Source organism: Diachasma alloeum, unplaced genomic scaffold, assembly GCF_001412515.2.
Source record: "Diachasma alloeum isolate Michigan unplaced genomic scaffold, Dall2.0 Dall_scaffold_00214, whole genome shotgun sequence".
In the NCBI taxonomy this organism is placed as follows: Eukaryota; Metazoa; Arthropoda; class Insecta; order Hymenoptera; family Braconidae; genus Diachasma; species Diachasma alloeum.
This window is the reverse complement of record NW_021680379.1, coordinates 1133392-1153718: the sequence shown is the minus strand read 5'-3', so window position 1 is coordinate 1153718 and position 20327 is coordinate 1133392. Positions and strand designations below refer to the sequence as shown.

The 20327-nt window shown below is 37.9% G+C and overlaps 2 protein-coding genes across 3 annotated transcripts; both read right to left on the bottom strand.

Moving 5' to 3' along the window:
* Nucleotides 1–2944: 2944 nt before the first annotated feature.
* LOC107037188 (histone H3.v1) lies at nucleotides 2945–14138 on the bottom strand. 2 transcript variants are annotated; one of them, XM_015255590.1, is made up of 6 exons: nucleotides 14073–14138; nucleotides 11229–11333; nucleotides 8701–8805; nucleotides 8330–8636; nucleotides 4741–5060; nucleotides 2945–3187 (listed from the first exon to the last, which is right to left on the bottom strand). In XM_015255590.1, the coding sequence occupies exons 1-6, from the start codon at nucleotides 14121–14123 to the stop codon at nucleotides 3014–3016; spliced, it is 1062 nt and encodes a 353-aa protein (XP_015111076.1). In that variant the 5' UTR covers nucleotides 14124–14138; the 3' UTR covers nucleotides 2945–3013. The 2 variants fall into 2 exon arrangements, with proteins under 2 accessions (XP_015111076.1, XP_015111077.1); XM_015255591.1 differs by lacking the exons at nucleotides 8701–8805; nucleotides 11229–11333 and having other exon boundaries at nucleotides 14073–14130.
* Nucleotides 14139–15554: 1416 nt separating this feature from the next.
* On the bottom strand, nucleotides 15555–19411 carry LOC107037181. Its single transcript, XM_015255584.1, has 3 exons — nucleotides 19250–19411; nucleotides 19101–19169; nucleotides 15555–16195 (listed from the first exon to the last, which is right to left on the bottom strand). The coding sequence occupies exons 1-3, from the start codon at nucleotides 19301–19303 to the stop codon at nucleotides 15653–15655; spliced, it is 666 nt and encodes a 221-aa protein (XP_015111070.1). The 5' UTR covers nucleotides 19304–19411; the 3' UTR covers nucleotides 15555–15652.
* Between the last annotated feature and the right edge of the window lie 916 nt (nucleotides 19412–20327).

Here is a 20327-nt window from a genome sequence, read left to right as displayed (position 1 = left end):
AATTAATTCGTTGTTTACTGACCAATGTTGATAAGTAAATTTTAAATTTAATGCGATTTCATTCTCAATCAGATCAGTTGAGTTGTAATGCTGTGTTCAAATATGTGTTTGATTTGATATTTTCCAGGAAAATTTTATATGGGTTTTTTTTCCGGGACACATGAGAAAAATTTGCCGGAGCTTTTGCGGCTATTTATTAACATCAAATAAAGAAAATAATTAATGGCGTTTGTATTGCGTTGTTTCCTGATTTTTCTTTTTAATTCCGGCTTTTTCATTTGATTGTTCACATTAATTGAGGGGGAGGAGTCTTGATCACGTGACGTAATGTTTTGGAGGGTTTAGCGTTTGTCACCGGCCTGTGACAGAGGGGAGGAAAGTGGCCCGAAATGTAAAAAAAAGGGTGACGTAATTGTTGAATGCTCCCTTGATCGCTTTTTCGCCAGCGTGAAGATTTCTCCCAGTCGTTCCTACCACTCTCGACTCCCCAATGTTAACCCTCCTGAACTGGCGTTCGGTGCTCACCCGAGTCCACTGACTCGGTGAGCAACGCGCCGTCCGCGTTACGGTTAGCGCGGTGTTGCCACATTGGAGCCCTATACGAGGATAAAAATCTACACTGCACACATTTTTCTCGAATTAAACACCATTTATGCTCTAAAAAAATGAATTCGCGTTTCTTATGAGTCGCCAAATACGGCACGTGATAGAGATATTGACGTTCCTAGTATGTCTGAACTGAAACGAACGACGTGGCAACAGCGCGGCTAAAAACCGACTACACGAGTCCACTGGCTCCGGGCGGCGAGGCGCCGCTTTTCTGTACCAGTCTCACTAAATGATTATTTTTCATGGTATTCATGGGGTTTTCAAGGGATAGGAATCTTACCAGTCCATTCTAGAGGGTTTGAACTAGGCATTGTAATTTTCACAAATTTTTTCATACATAATTTTGCATGCAACAAGAAAACATCGAGAAAAGGCGGCGCTTTGCTCATTGAGCCAGTTCAGGAGGGTTAATACATCGATGTTTTCTTAGATGCGCTACTATTCCGCCTTTCCAGGAGATCGTAAATGTAAAATACTCTTTTTTTTTAAGGCCTTTCGAGTCCCCTTTTTGGGTCTCATTTCGGCACTCTATTCAACCCTATGCATGCGGCTGTGGATTCTGCACTGTACCGCATTCGCCCTCCTATATAACATAGGAGTAGCATGGGAAACCACAGAAAACCCATGCCGATACAGGCGGTTACTCTACACTGAGAAAAAAAATTTCTAAGAAATAGAAATTCTATGATTCATCCAAATCGTTAATCAATTGAATAGTCGCAAAAGAAAATGCTATTGTACACAAATAGACACAAATATCGATTTAATTTTAATGTTTTCGATTGAAAAAGAATGAGATCAGTTATCTAAACTTTTTTTTGTTACTATCTACTTTTCAGTACATACAAATCAATGTCTGTATTATCAGATATCTTCTTCGAATAAAGCATATAATTATCCAATTTATCAGCGTCACGATATCCCGCAAAAGAATATCTGTTCGATTGAAAGCAGAATTCATAGATGCAATAAAATATTCATTTGGTCTATGAGGAACATATTGTTGGATATTCATTGATGCGAGACTTTCGCGGTGAGCAGTTTCTTGTTTACGACAAACGCAATTCTTCATCATTTGAACTGATTATTTTTCCATTGCAATTGTGAAAAAAAATTATTTGCGCCAAATCCGAAGCGTTTGAACTAAACCAAAATTGAATTGTATGAAATCGATTTTGTCGCAAAAACGTGTATTTTCTAAATTTGATAGAATAAACAAAATATACTATACTATAACAAAATCGATTTCATACAATCCAATTTTGGTTTAGTTCAAATGGATATTTGTGTCTTACAATAGCATTTTCTTTTGGGGCTATTTAATCGATGAACGATTTGGATCAATCATAGAATTTCTATTTCTTAGAATTTTTTTTTCTCAGTGTATTAGCAACCTCCCGCTCGCCGGAGCCTTCCGTTAAAGAATTCGGTTCCACGGGGAGTCTCACAACCTTTCGCACACTAGACTTGGGTCTAGCCCTCTCCGCCACCGACGTCAGTTGTAAAATACTCTGACAGTTAATTTTTTTTTAACTGGACGCATGGCGGGTGTAGGGAAATATAGTTGCCGAATCGGTTTCCTCTACAGCCCCAGGCGTGCGACTATAATAAGCGCCTACTATAATTATTTCCGTATGGTTTTTCTTCTGTCAATTTCTGTTTTGATTACTTCGTTCTGCCACGCTGTATTTAACATTGGCAAGATTGTGATATTATGGTATGTGTCCATTTATTTTAATTCCTTCAGTCAATTACTTCTAAAAATTATGGAGAAGCGTTTGGGGGTCACAGGAGGTCAACGTTTCCAGGAAATTTTCAAACAAATTTCCTGTTCAAAGTTATTGATATTTTTCGAACCCAAAGCACATTGATCTTCATAATCGTCTCTTGGAGATTAATGTGCTTCCTCTTGTAAAAATATCAATAACTTGCGGCAGAAAATTTGTTCAAAAATTTGGAAAATTAGCGCCATTTTGTTAGTCCTTAGCGGAAGGATTAATTTCACATAACAACCTAGGCAATTTGATTTGTCGTCCTTTATGTTTGAAAAGTTTATTCCCTAGGCATCATCAAACTTGGCCACGTTTTCGTTAATATTCCTGCACATTTTATTCTGGTACACGACGTTTCGGAAAATTCAATATTAATATTTACCATTTTTAGGTGTATCACACCTACGGATAACTGTCCTCCCTAGAAGCATTTGTTACTTGATTGGAAAAAATACACATCTTCTCACCTTCTTTAGCGTTGAAAAGGAAAGCAATCATCATTCCAAACTGTTGACTCTCAATGACATAAACTCAACATTAATGAACCATTTCCTGGAGAAAATTCATAAATTTTTATTCAATTATCTTTCAATTATATTCAATAATTTTGAGTCTCTATATTGATGCGTCGCTCATGTATGCCTGGACCTGAATCTTCCACTTCTTTGTGATAGACGGCGTTTGTCTGGGCCACGTAACTGGTGGATCGGAGCAGGTGGATATAAGTTGCTTCTTGTCATCACATGAGCCAGATCATTTACGTTTTTGTCGACATTGCTAAATATTCCGTGCTCAGACGACAGGTTCTGCAAAATTCATCATTTATATCGTATGTAGTATGTTTAACTGAGTAGAATTTCACAAACTGGTGAAGTACCAGAAGGTGGAACAAGAGGGATATCTTTAAATATCAAGATCTTCCTAAAAAACAAAAATAATTATTTTTGGAAAAACGCTGTGCGAAGGAAAATTTTTCCTTGGTTTTTCCTGGAAATGCGGAAGACAATGTTCTGCAAAAATACAACTTCCTTAAAAAACTTGAAATAAGTACTGTGACGTATTGAGATCGATCAATACGTCGATTTATTTAATAATTATAATTATTATGCCCAAAGTGGTGGACGATGGGAACGGAAAACGAGGCCTTCTTCCAAAGATTGCTCAGCAGTCCCACGGTGTCCCATGGACACCAGCGTAAGCAGTTCCACGGTTTCTACAGGTCCAGTTCAGGGNATTTAATAATTATAATTATTATGCCCAAAGTGGTGGACGATGGGAACGGGAAACGAGGTTTCTCATTCCCTTCATCCAAAGATTGCTCAGCAGTCCCACGGTGTCCCATGGACACCAGCGTAAGCAGTTCCACGGTTTCTACAGGTCCAGTTCAGGGTGCTGAACTGTTTGACTGTGTAGGTTTCTATACAAACGAATGCACGAAACCGTATTAGGGAAGAAAACCGTGGGATTGCTTAGGTAAGTATTTTGGGACTTTGACGAGTTTGGACAACTTGGGAAGCACCAGAGTACGTCAGAGTACGGCAGGAGTTGAAGATGGACGGACGTCCTCTCCTAGCCAAAAATCTAGAGTACGATCAGGAGCGAAACAGAGCGGATCTCTGAGCTCAGGCCTTCAGCCAACCAATAACAAAGTCGAGTCAAGGTCCCAAAGTCGAGTCAAGAACCGCGTTATACCGACCCATTAAACACTACCGTGTATAAATTAAAGTTAATATATAATTATTTTACCAACATCAGTACGGTCGGTTTAATATCGTTAACCCTCCCTCTATCCTTCACTTATCCCTCCGATTGAGCGAACCACCCGTGAGCTCACCGAGACTAGCCGAGGTCGGAGTGAAACATGAGATTATTAAAGGACAAATAAACTCATAACGTCACTGTACATAAACCAATGAAAATAAACCAAGTCATCAGGGTTCAATAAAAAATCAGTAAAGATAGAACCAACGTCTTGGACGCGGAGTCTTTGCAATCAATGCCTAATATCAACCTAATTTTCCATGTTCTGACCCGCGCCAAGGACGTTGGTTCTACCTTTACTGATTTTGTATTGAGCCCTGACTTGGCTTATTTTCATTGCTTTCTGTATGTTTGAAAGTTTTTTATGGAGGTTGTACTTTAGAAAATTGTTTTCTTCATGTTCAGAAAAAACCAAAGAGAACTTTTTCTTGGCAAAAAGTGTTTTTTACAATAATAATTATTTTTGTTTTTTAGGAATATTGAATATTTCTGGAACGAATCATGTGAATGAGAAAAATTGCTGGCATTTTCAAGTATATCTATCTGTCCTATTCTGTTGTCTCCTCAATTGATTCGTATTAATAATGATGAAAATTACCTCAACATCGTTCTCTGCATTTACGGGACTCCCACGTTTTTTCACTCCACGTTCTCCGTTTTCCTCCTCCTCTGGCTCTTCTTCTTCATCTTCCTCAGATTTTCCATTGTTTCCATCATTTTCTATTTCACGCGCTTCTTTTTCGTGAACCGGGCTCGAATTTTTCTTGAGTTCATCCAGAGGATTTTCTCCTTGTTCGAACTCTTCCGGTTCAGTGTTCTCGTCCGCTGATGGCTCTAATGTGCCAATTTCGGATAATCTATTTTCTGATGATGCTGCCACCGAATGCTGTATCGCTTCTAATATTTCATCTCTGATTTCTGGGAAAATACCAAATCGATTTCATTTGTTTCTCAAGAATTCGAAGCTACATCGATGAAAAGTTTGTTGTCGAACTTCAAGTACAGTAGAGGCTTCGTATAAGATACCTCTCTATAAGATACCTCGCGCTCTGAGCGCTCGGAGCCTACCCCCACCCTCGGCAATTTTATTGCGTTCCGAATGTTTATGTTCCGCGGGCTTCTTATAAGATACCTATGGCCCCGGTCATTTTTCAACGGGAAAAGAGTAGTTATAAGGGTCAAACGAGAGGGACGAACGAAGTGATCATGAGGGTCTAATGACCTTGAGGGGGGAGGGGGGGGTCACACCACTTTTTTCAAGTAATGGCATTATGCATCGATTTTTTTTTTCACTTTTCCCATCGAAAAATCGTAATTTTTCGTCTGTGATTATTCTCGAGTCCACCAACAATCCCCCAACATCAGCTGTCATTCTATCACGCGGGATTGTGTTTAGTGACAAAAGAGAATGCGGGCGATAGAAAATCAAAACATTAAACGCATATAAATTGATTAGTTATCGATATTCATTCAGTAAAAATGAAAATTTCATGGAATTCGGGCGCAACGAGCGAGGTATTTTATTTGAAATCCGCTGATCCCTATATTTATCCTTTCTACGGGTGCGCGTACCCGAGTGGAAATTGCTTCAGGCCCACCTGAAGCACGATCAGAACTTGATCAGGTTTTTGTAAGGTTCGACTGATCCGGTGATTCCTGATGAGAACCTGACCAATTTTTGATCCAGCAGATCGGATCTGAAAAACTACAGACGGCTTCAGATCAAGTTCTGATCAGGTAGATATGATCAGATGATGCCTGATGAGAACCTGACCAAGTCCTGATCCAGCAGATCGGATCCGAAAAACTACAGGCGGATTCAGATCAAGTTCTGATCAGATGGACATGATCAGATGATGCCTGATGAGAACCTGACCAAGTTTTGATCCAGTAGATCGGATCCGAAAAACTGGAGGATGATGCAAATCAAGTTCTGATCAGGTAGGCACGATCTCACCCTGAGATCGGCTGCCTGACCCCAATTTGATCAAATTCGGATTTGATGTCGTTGATCGGCATTTGAACGGAGTCAATTGAAGAGAAAATGATCAGATTCTGATCCGGTCCACATTTATTTATTAGTGTTATTGTTATTATCATTATTATTATTCATTAATGAAATACATAAAAATTTAATTGAACATATTTTATCTCTGAGAATACACACGCACATCCGCGAGATCAGGAATAATCGTAAATTCAACGAATACTCCGATACAAATCATATAGGCAATGTACAGTTTACTCAATAGTAATACAGTGATAGCGTAGTGGTTAGGGCATAGGATTAGTAATCATAGGGTCCCCGGTTCGATCCCCAGAATCGGTAAAAAAATAATAAGCTTTTTCAGAGGTAATAACAGTGGAGATTCATTAAGAGAGGCGGCCTACGGTGAAAGAATTGAATTATCTTTTGTTTTGGATTAATTATCATTGATAATTGTTATTGATACTGACAGACAGGTCATCCGGTTTTCATACAGTTGACTTGATCAAGTTCGGATCCACTCGTCCTGATCAAATCCGGATTGGTCAGAGGCGTAACATGTCTGATCAAGACCGGATCCGTCAACTTGATCAATACCTGAACAGTGGTCAGGTCTAACCTGATCCAAACTTGATCAAGGCCTGACTGGAATTTCCACTCGGGTAGTGGGGGCATAGGGGTTCCCGAAATTTCACTCTTACTGTCCCTAAAGTATCTTATACGAAGCCTCTACTGTATTTTTTTCATATCTTCAATAATAACTATTGATGCATATGAGGAATTTCAGTCAATGACGACTCCCCACTTTCCTCACATGTAATCCATTGCAAACGTTTGTTGTTAGATGAGTTGAAGAGCTGGAAAATAATGATCGGTATCGAGTTTGCCCCCTGAATCAACAAGAGATAAGGCTTTTCATCTTTACCTTTAGAATCACCCAAGTGCCTGAATCCGATTGACAGTTTTTTTTTTAAATTTTCGTTGGACTCCAAAGCGTAAAGGCGTTCATCCCTTTTACTATTTGTTGAACAGATCATAAACAAAATTTAAAAGAAAATGGAAAATTGATAAATCAATCCGAACGCAATGAACGAAAACTATTTAAAAAAAATTTTTATAAGTCTAACGAACATTTTGAAAAAAACTGTCAATCGGATGAAAAATGAGGCACTGGTACGATTTTACGAGTAAAAATGGGATATATTGTCTTTCGTTAGGGTACGGGCCAAACTGATGGTGGTCATCTTTTTTCCGTCTTTATACCATATATTCCATCATCATATGTGGACGTCCCCATGAAAAGGGACCACTTTGTCCCATTTGCACCAATGTTAAATTGTTTTTTCCATCTTCTCCAACGACATCATTTTTGTGCATGTTATGAATATTATCAGAGTATACATAACACCATATCGACAAAGTCGTCCCTTTTCATACGAACGTCCACATATATCAAGAGTCCTTTGAATATTGATTTCAATTTGTTCTAGTTTTTGAAATTTTTGAGGGGATTTTTTGTAAATGTCTCAATTAGAGATGCGAGCAAATTTTATGACATGTCAGATGAGGATCATGTGACCGTCACTAACACGTCACATTACCGACCCACGAATGACGAATTAGTGTCACAAGACAAAAATGTGACCGACGTACCTTATGACTGTCATATCGCATCTAAGTGGTGACGCCACTTCAGATGTACAAATGTTCTTTTCTGAATTTGTCTGAAACTTGGCGAAACTGTAATCCCATATCGCCCCGAAATAGAAAATAGCGACTGATTCTTGACCATTCATTAGTTAATTGTCTTTGATAAAGTTAATCTTTCCATTGAATAACCCTCTCCTCTCTCTGAACAAATGAACTGATGGACAATCATGTGACGAAACATGGCAAAACATGACAAAATTTTGTGACACGGAAAAAATGATCGTCATGTCGCGTATAGGTAATTTCTCAATGACAAAACTAATGACAAAATTTCATGTGACCGTTTTATTGACAAGAGGAGACATGACTGTCAATGATGGTCATATTTTTGTGACCTGACGGTTTTTCAGTCGTGATGTCACTTCGCATCTCTAGTCTCAATAACTAGTTCAGGTCTTTGCGTGTTAATTCAATTCTCGATGAATTGAGGGAGGAAAAAGCATTAATGCACCACTAATTAGAACATTGATCATATTTACCAACTACTTACCTTGAAGTTGTTGCCGGAATAACTGCAAAATCAATGCAAGCGGGCAGATCGGTCGCTCGCCCGCAATATATGCATCGATGTGTGCAGTAACTGGTGCATCTCTTTTGATGGCAGCGGCTAGAGCAGCCGTTTCAGTGAGCTTTCCCGATAGCTTTTCGTCGTCAGCTAGAATCCTCGCAACAGCCTCGCCGACCTTGTCCGCATTGGTTTTGCCTAGCTTTCTGTATAATCGCGCTGTGATCTCTTTTGCAACTTTTGCAGCAGCAGTTGCAGCTCTTTCTGCTCCAATATCATGTGCTGTATTTTCCTGGAATTTTTCTTTGATGAAAATTGTAATTCCTCCTCATTCCAGTACTTCTAAAAACTATTACGTTTTCCTTATGATATCTCAACAGTTTGAGGTTCCGATGTGAAGGGCCCTTGTGAGCCCGTTTTACTGGTATGGGAGCAGCATTCATTTCTCTCTCAACAATGCCCTAAAATTTTTCGAATGGGAATGGCTATTGTAGTTGTTCACAGGTTCACTTTATTAATAGTACGCTTGCATGATTTCTCCAATTCTATGTTTCATGTTTATGATCTCAGAAGAATGTTTTCAATTTAAAAAGATACGAAAAATTGTAAAAGTGTTTCATATATTTATACAATGAGAAAACAAATTTTTAATATCTGAAACATATTTTTTTGAGACAAGTAATGTTTTGCCCATTGTTTAATTCTCCCAAACATCTCAACTCATGAGGCCCGAAAAAGGACTCATGCCTTAAAATCTTCTTTTACTCAAGAATGATTTTGTCACCAATGAACTCAGTCAGATCGTGTAGAAGAATCCTCATGCTTCAAATATGTATTATTTTCATAATTTTGTTGTTGTGCTGTTCCAATATTCCAATATATAATATTTTCATAATATAATGCGCAACGATAGTGATAAATCAGAATTTATTCGAGTTCCGTCAATCACAAACATTCTGAGATTGAAGCCATTAAAAATAATTTACTTCTCTTAAGTAAATATGGCCTACATATTATGAAATTTTGCTCTCAGTGTAACTGCATACCTACGCTAAACTTCAGGACCTTCAGGGGGGTACAAAACAAACAATCCCCTGCCGGTGTGAGAAATTTTATTAAAGAGGAGGATATTTTTTGCATCCATAGATGTTTTTTTTTACCTAGAAAATCGCAAGATATCCGCTAAAACATTCACATATTGGATAGGCACAACATTCATATATTAACCCCTCACGTACGGGGTCGATGCTGGGTGAATGCTTGTGTTCAAAATTGATTATTTTCAAATGTATAAAGAATAACTTGATCAGACAAACAAAATTGGAAACCGGAATACTGTCGCTTCAATTAGATACCGGTTTCATAATTGTCCATTCATTAAAAATAATCGAATTCGAGTCGTATTGAATACACACTACACTTGGTAACAAAATGGCCCCGTCCGTGAAGAGTTAAAATTTGTTACGATTTTCGAGGTGATTTTTATCGAACTTTTCTCTCCGCGTGTGATTATGATTTGCGCCTTAAAGCTATTGCTGATACCTACAAATGCGATGACGTTGATAAATATCTGAAAAGCGTTCCCAACATTTTATCATTTTGAGTTAATATCGTTTTACATTTTTCACTTCGATTTGTTCTCGAATGTGGGATTTCATATTGTTCGATTCATTGTGACATGTATTAAATGCTCTTCGTTTTTTTGTAAATAAGGTCATGACCTTAAAATTTGCTGTTTATTCATTTCTTATTGTGGCTCTTTTTGCTTCCGAATGGAAGCATTGTAATTTTATTTTGGGGCTGGTTTTTGGAGTTTTTGAGGAATTCGTGTTTTTGGGGATTTTTTTTCCGGGAAACATTTCTCCTAGAACCCTAATTCCGTCAGTATCTCGCAAAGAGCACTGAACCAATCATAGAAAATACTCAACCCTCCAGTGGTCGCGCTACACGGTGAGAAATATTCAATAAAAATTACGTATCTTTTCCGTAATTCCGGAGCGAATTGTGGTTGTAGGAAATTTTACGGAACTGTCACGTAATTTTTCCAGAGCGTTCCGTAATTTTTCACTGAATCTCCTGTGAAAAATTACGATACCGTCACTTAAATTTTCTGAGTCGATTCCGTAATCGGTGAGCGACCTGTGAGTTCCATAATTTTTATGGAACATTTCTCTCCGTGTATGGTCTGAACGCGCCCGTTTTTGTTATTTTCAGGATATCTCTAGAAATATGATGAATTACGCTCTGCCTATTTACGGGTTCCTCAAATGATATGTCCTGATGAGATCAAACACGGTAAGGTTGCCCTGCGCTGACAATTTTTTTCTCAATTAATTTTTTTGTTGAGCCCGGTTAGTGAGAATGAGCGCAGCGCTCACCGTGCGACCACTTTCGTAGTGGAAATTTGACGAGCGGTGTTGCCGACCCTTGTGGTAGTCCCAAACAGCGCGTACGAAGTGGGGGGTTCCTGGCCGGTGATATGTTTATAGTGTCGTATGGCTCTGGCAACGCTGTGTTCGAGAATGTACGGGTGGCGCAGCGCTTATATATGCCGAACAATGACGTTCGGCGAATACGCGCGACTACAGGAGGGTTAACCCATTGAGGTGAATGTGCGTTTCCATCACTCTACGCACTTTCCGTAAGAATTGCCCGTCCCCGCTCCGCCGGACAACTTACTACTCAGGCCGACATTCATCTTAGAGGGTTAATTCAGCTAACCTAAGTAGTCTACGCGCGTCTCCATTCTCTCATAATAAAAAATTAATTCGGGTCCCAGGATTTCCCAAGTAAAGAAATAATATTGACTCTAATTAATCACAATTGGAGAAATGAAATTGGAAAAATATGCATTTTGCAGATTCCTTGAGTTAAGAGTCATTACAATATTCGAAAAATCTTCCTCGCTGGAATTTGCAGTTGAGGATCGCCATGGAGGAGTAGGATTCAGAGAGGGAACACGATGATTGGTCGGACGTTTTGCAGTCACCTGGAAACAATAAAAAGTTCCCAATGAGGGATTGACTAAACTTACTGAGAAAGGTTGAAAAAATTCATACTCAATCTGTTTGATACAGATTTCCCGATTTGTTTAGATTTAGTAAAAAAAAACAATTTTAATCTTTATTTGAAGCCACAATATCCCATTTATCGAAAAAATTCGATTTTTTAACATTTTTTCAGTAATCAGCTAATATAATAACTCCAATTTTTCATATTTACTGGTAGGTAAAACCACCAGCCTGGTTTGGAGGCTCATAGACGGGACCCCCCATTCTACGTTTTTCCTTCTAAACGCAGTTTTTAAAAATTTCACTTATGAGGTGTTCATATAAATTCAACGTGTAGTGAAGCACTTATTCTTAAAGTGTCAAATCTCACCAGCACTTAGCATTATCCAGCGTTCGCGACGAGGACGCAGCCTCGAAAAATTATTTGGAGTAGCTGTATGCACCAATTCACGTATGAAAAAATCCTATGGAGAATTCGACCATTGCCTATGCGATTTTTCAGACAGGATTTCTTATAGGATAGCTGATAAGATTTTCAATAGGATTTCCTATGAAGTTTAGAGTCATATAGGTCAGAATGAGGTCAAAAGAGTCATATGAGGGTCATATATGGATTATATAGGGGTGACATGCGGGTCAAACGAAAGACTTTTTGTTTGCTTTTCGTTTACGAGTAAACGAAAAGGCACTTTTTGCCACGAGGTGAATGTAGCAGCAGTTTCAAAATAGGTATTTTCGTCACAAGGCCGAAAAAAACTTTTCTAAAGAGTGTGAAGGTTGCAGACCGAGACGAAGCCGAGGAATACAATCACACGAGTCCGAAAAGTTGTTTTCGGCCGAGTGACGAACATAATTTGTCTCCACAATGTCCGTAAACGGCGTTTGACGCACACAAAGTGACGGAAACGTCGTAAAACGACGTTTTACGGACAGTATGATGAACACGGAGTGAAATGTTCAGTAAAAATTACGGAACTCAGAGTTCGCTCACCGATTACTTAATCGACTCAGAAAATTTAAGTGACGGTATCGTAATTTTTCACAGGAGATTCAGGTAAAAATTACGGAATGCTCTGGAAAAATTCGGTGACAGTTCGGTAGAATTTCCTACAACCACGTTTCGCTCCGGAATCACGGAAAAGATACGTAATTTTTATTAAATATTTCTCGCCGTAAAAATATTTTTAAATTTTATCAAAGGATTTTCGATTAGTCAAATAATAATCGTCAATCTGCCGAACTCAATTATTGATTGATAAAATAATTTGCAATTTGAAGATTTAATTGATGATTCATTTAATAATTAAGAAATTGTTGAGTGTGAGGGAAATTGTTTCCTGTAATATTAACAATTGACTTATTCCAAATTTCTTACTGCGCCGATGTCAAATCCCGGAAAAAATAGACCAAGAGAAATTTTTAAGTTATAGGTGGGTTTCAACGCGTTTTGGATGTGTGGACTATTTATTCCTGCTCTATTTTTTCCGCCTACCGCCGATGTCTATTTCGTAGCAAGGGCGAACGTGCTAATTTATTGAAATCACTCTTTTTTGCGATAATCAGTAATGTACGAGATTGATTATGTTGACGCAACTAAGATCGTACCATCGCTTTTTGTTGAAGTACTACTGTATTCAACTGAGTGAACGACAGATGATATTAATAAGAGAAACACAATATTGATGGATGATATTTATTGGATTTCTCGATACCAAAAAAAATAGTTTATGTAACACATAAAATATTAAAAAATAAAAGCTCAATCGCGACTGTCGACTTACGATGATGAACATGTTATTCCCTAAACTTCGAAAGAGTACGCGCACGCGTACCTCCTGATTCGCGCAGAAGGGTGAGATTTTATTACTTTTATCGCGCGGTGAGGGTTCCAATCGCACATTCAAGTTGTCGTGTCTGCCAACAATACTCGTCACATTTTTGATCGACAGTTCATTTGTTCTGACACTGTATCGTGTTACTGTGCCATCGGCGATGTAAATAAACACAGGGGGAGTCAAAAATGGTGTTTTAGTATGGAAACGTGAGTCGGAGCATTTCAACGGTGTTCGTGAAGTTTGCGTGAGATTGAAGTGAAAAGAAAAAAATGGGAGGAAATAGAATAGAAAAATGGAACATAAAGACAATGCATCGAGTAGAAAGGATATTCCGATATTTTTTCACGGAGAAGAATCTACTGAAATATTTCACGGTCAAGAAAATGTGGACCGTGCAGAGAACAGCAGGGATAGGCAATAATATTAGATTATGACAATATTAAAAAGGGATTATCTCCTTATATTCTTCAAAGTTTAACTATATTTAAAAAATTTAAAATATTATAGAATTTATTAGCTAAATTTTTCGATTGATGGTGAATAAAATATTTGAAAATACTGAAATGTAATTTTTTAATTAACAAGCTAATTCTAACTTTAGATACTTGATTTTCCACCTAAATTATTGGTTAATAGAATATTTCGAAATTCAAATGTACAAATTGATGGTTACTTTAATATTAAAATTTTTTAAGATTTATGTTAAAAATGGATAACTTCACAATTTAACGGTAATGATGATTGATTGATATGCCTATCTCTGGAGAACAATTTGACCTGCAAGCTTTTGAAAATTTATTCTTTCTGTTGAATTCTACAATTTTTTGTTCAGGTGAGAGATTTTTCTTCGCTGATATACATGATGAAATCACATGCACTTACCTCAAGACCAATGGCTAGTCCCACCAGAACGAATATTGCAAAATTCGCCATTATTTCACACAGCACTTTTCCACCTTTCATATCCAGTACTGTAATTCATTCTACTTTATACAAGTCTGCTCCTTCAAACCAATTCAGAACCTGTCAATCTCAGCAATGAACCGTGCACTCTCAACAAAAGAAACTGAATTCGATAAAGAACGGAACAAAGCCCCGCAAATAATTCGTGAATTTATTTTCCTTTCATCTCAGCGACATAAAAAGGATATTAATCATTCCGCTTTTAACCCCTGAAATTCAATCTCCATTTTTCAATCCTCAGTAACATCACATGAGGGTCATTCATACCCATGCATGGACAAGTTTATTATTGGGACAAGAATTTTAAGAAATTTATCAAGATAGTATACTATAATGTCAACCCTTTTTTTGGAGACAATTTTAGGCGAGATTTCTATTTAGTACGAATAGTCATACCAAATGGTAAAATAGTAAATAGACGGGCGTCCATGGACGAATGGAAGTCCACTCCAGAAAAAACTGCGGAGTGGAACAAGCAGGGGTTCGAGCCCATCCAACAGAAGGCCTGTGACCGTTACTTCTTGGATTATTAGTCTTTTTTTTTATTTTTACCAATTCTAGCGATAGTAAGCCTTCGAATGGCTCCGTAGCCATTTCCTGTCCCTGTGACAGACATACAATGGCAACCGCGTTCCACAGGGTATCCACAGGTATCTATACAGGAAGTTGTTTCAACCTTGTGATGAAGTAGATTTATGTAAAAGGTTAAATCTCTTTGAAAGCGCTCGGTCAACTGCGTCCATCCGAAGTATCAATCTTCCACATCCCTAGGCTAATCACCAAACGCGTCCCTGCGACTTCGGTCACCTACGCGGAGATTCGCGGTCGATGTTATTTAGACTCTAATGTTGCCGAATGCACTCTACACTACTCGGGTACGTTTAACGAGTTTCCGGCAACGTCGCGTCATGGGGAATTTTATTTAAGCTATACGTCCTCAGTATAACTTTGGGGTATCGAGTGGGGGTAAACATCAAGGATGCCGACACTCCGCTGCATCGTTCAAAAAAAAAAAAATGAAAATTTTAACGATTCAAGAGTGAATGGAAATTTTACTAATCGGCATCCTTTTTATTTATGACTTAGAATTATCCAACCAACGATTTTTTTTATCCTCAAATTTTTTAAACATGATTTTATTAATAAATTGAAACTATCGCAAACTAAATACATCCAGAACCAAAATTTCATATTCGGTACGACGGGAACATGAACAGTTGATTCAAAGGGATACACATCCCTCCGTTAAGGTATAACTAATCACATCAATATAATTGCTCTATTCAATTATTTCCTTTCTATAAAGTCCAACGATATTTAGCCGTGCACTAATTGGTTTGAAAGGGGTCATAAACTATGAAATCGAATTAGAAAAGCCATAGCAATCAATAGACTGATAAGAACTCTGCATCCAATCATCACTTGTTTATTCTCTTCTTTAGATTGAAAAATAATTACATTCGAATTTCGACAATTATTATACCATCATTCAATATTATTCATGCTACTAATGCGCGTCTCAAAGCCGCTTTCGAAACTTCAAGTTCCAGAGTAATGAGGTCATCATCATCATTTGGTTTCGCCTCTGCACGTTTAATATGGCTAATGTCGTGAGTATCGACCAATGATCTTTGTGCGATTGGAACCGCCCCTTGTTGCTTCTTCTTTGGTTCATCCTTCTTGGCTTCCCCTTCCGTCAAGCTCCGCAGGGTCTTCATCATCTCCGCTACGACATTTCGCGTCGCGATTTCCTCCTCAATCGTTGGTGGCTTGGTTCCGTCCTTTGTGAGAGCCCGTCGTGTGATGTGATCTAGGGCGTAGGCTGTCTCAAACGCTGATGGTGCATTACTTCGCCTGGCTGGAGCCAGAACTGGTGTTATCACCTTCTCTATGTCCTCCATAGTGTGGTACGTGTCTAGCGTTCTTCTCCCTTGATGCTTACCCGTCCTCTCTTCAATCAGTTTCATCAATTCACTTGCCACCGTTTTTGGATCAACCGTTACAACTACGTTCACATTTTTATTTGAAATCGTGGTATCAGCCTGAAAGTAATTGCGTTATTGAATCAATAAAATTAATGAAAATATTTGAAAAATTTATTGGCCATCTGAAATATTTTGGAAAGTCCTGGGACATTGAAAGAATTCTCTTGAACTGATATGAATGAAAATTTTAATAAGTCTTTAGTTACGGGCTAATTTTTCAAATCTGATTTTTATCGAGTGTCGGATTAACAATGAAACGCTTCACGGAGAGAAATGTTCAGTAAAAATTACGGAACTCACAGTTTGCTCACCGATTACGGAATTGACTCAGAAAATTTAAGTGACGGTATCGTAATTTTTACCTGAATCTCTTGTGAAAAATTACCAAACGCTCTGGAAAAATTCCGTGATTTTAGGTAAAAATTACGTGATGGTTCCGTAAAATTTCCTACAACCACATTGCGCTCCGGAATTACGGAAAAGATACGTCATTTTTATTGAATATTTCTCCGTGCTGTTTTGACTCGAGACGGAGCCAAATTCTGTTGACAATCGAATCCGTTTTTGGTCGAAACCGCTACCATTCATGATATAATTCTCCTTTTTTTAAAAACATTTCATTGGAAAATCATTACCATGGTCAAATTTGAACCTCCCGAGTAGAAATTCAAATCAGGATAGAATAAGAGACTGACGAGTAAAAACTGACTTTAATCAGTTTTGGACCAGAAATGTAACGCATGTTTGGATCCATGCCTGGTCAAAATTCTAGGATCCGATCTTTCTGAACAGTACCGGATCCGATGCGGATTTAGTCGAGACTCGACTGATCAGATTAGATCACTGTCCCGGTGGCCTGGCGCAGTGGGTAAGTTCGTTGCCTCATATGCGAAAGGTTCCGAGTTCAAAACACAGCCGGATAGAATGGTGAGATCTAACCATTTAAAGTCGTGATCATCATTGCAGTATACCCCAACCGGGTCGAAGCGATGTAAAATAACGATAAAAAAAAAGAATAGGATTACAATTCACTTCGCCACATTGGATCCAGATACTTCATTCAGAATGTCATCAGATCCTGATGCAAAAGTCTAATCAATAAATTATGACCAGTATTGGATCTAAAACTGATCTAGACCGAAACTAACTGAGTAAAATTTCCACACGGGCTGATCCATAATGAAGTCACCTTAGCCAAATTTCCACCAGGTCTTAACGCTCTACAACATACTAGAACTTTCCATGATTTTTTGGTAAAATCCGCAACTTAAATACTGAAAAGTCAGATTAGTTAACGGAAAAAAATATCCTTGAATTGGGTATATAATATTCCGGAATCAGGAATATCGGTATTCAGGAATAATATACCGGAATATGGAATAATAATCCGGAATTTGGGATATTTTATTCTCGATTCCGGAATAATATTCCGGAATCCGTGATATTTTATCCTTAATTTCGGAATAACTTTTCGGAATCTGGTATATATAATTTTCAAATGGATTCTCAGTCGATATTGGGATAAATTCATTCTCTGCATGATAGTGTACGTCAAATTGGTGACTCGAAGAGAAGAGGAAAAAGGAAAGGGCTGGAAAAGAAAAAAGTAACACGATTATACTGTGACAAAGTGCAAGTTTAGGGCCTCTCAAACCTCCACCTCGTGTAGTGACTCGAGCAGTCACGTATGAAAAAATGCTATAGGATTTCCTATAGGAAATCCTATGGAGAATTCGAACATTTCCTATAGGATTTTTCTGATAAAATTTCCCACAGGATTTCCTATAGGATTTCCTATAGGATTCCCTATAGAATTTCCTATCAGATTCATGACCCTAATACTGACCCTTGTGACCGATTGGTTTCGAGTCTCAATTTTGTGTGTTACTTTCTATAGAAAACCCTATAGTGAATTCTATAGCAAATCCTATAGAAAATCCTATAGGAAATTCCACCAGAAAAATCCTATAGGAAATCCTATAGGATATCCTATAGGATTTTTTCATACGTGGTCATCAGAATGAGGAGCTCAACGGCCTCCCAGCAACTTCAAACTGTTCGGGAGGTTGCTGGTGGCAATAATAATGAAAAAATCCCGAAAGAATGTCGCAAAATATGACCAATTGCACCTTGAAACCCATTGATAATTCGCAAAACCCCCAGTTGCCACACTGATAGAAAGGATTATTTATTGTTAACGAATGGATTTGGTTGAAGACGAGGTTCTATTCGGTCTCACCAAATGTTTATTCGTTAATAATTAACAAATGTACATTTAAGGAGCCGTGTTTGACTCGATTTCCACTTTTCAAGTGAACTATTCGTTAACTATTAACGAATATTCATTTGGTCATATTCAACTCTACCATTCATTAATAGTTAACGAATCTCGTTCGGAATAAATGAATTAGGCAATCAGTGCAGTCGAAAGGGCCAATCCGCGGAGGAAGAACGTATGAAAATACTTCCCTGAGTGCTTTTCGTGATTATTGCCTGATCTTACTTCAACTCAGACGTTGCGTCGTCAGTACATGTCATCTCTTACAGTTGCAACGTACAATATTTCAATGCGAGGAAGTTCCCGGAATATTATTCCGGAATTGAGGATAAAATATTCCGGATTACGGAATATTATTCCGGAATCCAGAATATAATATACCGGATTCAGCAATATACATATTTCTGATTCCAGAATATTATATCCCACATTCGAGGATATTTTTTTTCTGTGTTCGGGTTTCAATTTTCATGGTGATCTTTGACCCTTCCTCTCTCACGTGGACTCTTCAATGATCTTTGTACCACTTTCTTATCGATCCTTTTTCGAACGTTCAACCATTTGGCCTTATCTTTTTTCTTTAAGTTTCGTTTTTTAATAATTAAACGACTTCGAAAATTTTTTTAACTTCGTGAGGAACAAAGGGGGGTAGTAATCATTCCTGCAGATTACTTTCTTACGAACTTTTTGAGGTTTCTCATCAATAGTGTGAAGAGGGGCTATAAAAGTTGGAAGGAATGCTGGAAGGTGGAGCTGTAAAAAATAAAACTTTGGTTATTGAATATGCTTAAAAAATTGGAAATTATGAAACGAGTTTCAGTGAAAAATCTTACAGAAGATGCGTGGCAAACTTCGAAGAGAAGGGCAAAAATCACAACGATCTTCATGGTGTTCGTTACTTTGGTGAACACTTCGACACTTCGTAATCTCCTCTCTGTGGTGAAGTTTAACAGGCCTCGTTCTTTATGTACTTTCAATCTTGAGCGACGAACCGTAATAGCTTATCTGTTATGGGTGGATATAAAATCATTGTTACTTGCGTTTTAATATCGTTTTTGTAATTCAGAGGTCATGGGTGAATTAATTCCGTCCAGTCCGCAGAGATATCGCTGGGGTTGGGACTAGGTTGATCGAATTATACGGGTTGATTAATTTGATGTAATGATTCGAGTTCAATTGGCCATGGTTTTATGGTTACTGCATGTGTGAAATCATGCAATTGGAAATGCTATCACAGTTGCGAGGACATTCTCTTAAAAATACTAGCAGTTTTGCTCAGGGATAGCCATATCCATAAATTATAATTACTGTGAAATTATTAAGTAACCAATTAGTTCATATCACTTTTAAATTTTAATTATTGAAGTAATCGTCAACTTAAATAGCAAAAATTTTGAATTATTCATTAATCAGTAATTGAGTTAGGAAGATTGGCGATTATTTGGATAATTGGAAATCCCTTATAAGAAATTTAGAATTTTACTTGGTTGTAATTTTTCATCATTTTTTTATTTGTGTAGATTAAAATTAATGGATTGTTCTTGAAGAGGAGTGCATTCACCACACGAAGTGTTGGCAAAGATAATTAAGTGTTCTTCGATGTGAGTAAAATTGCCGTAAAGCGTTTTATGATAAAAAAAATTTTATAATAAATATGTTATTTCTATTTGAAGCTCACGAATTCACTTGAATTTCCCGCTGCAATTTCATTAGCGTAAACATCCTTCTGAATAAATCTCGATGTCCCGTAAAATTTCTATGCCCTTGATAGGGAATGAGGAATGGTCCAGGATAAGCCGGGAGTTGCCCAGCAATGGCCAATATGTCGGCCCATATTGGGCCGCCTTCGGCGAATCTACGCCCATTCCTCATCAATATTCTTACCAGGGGCGACTGTCTGTGAAGAGCCAG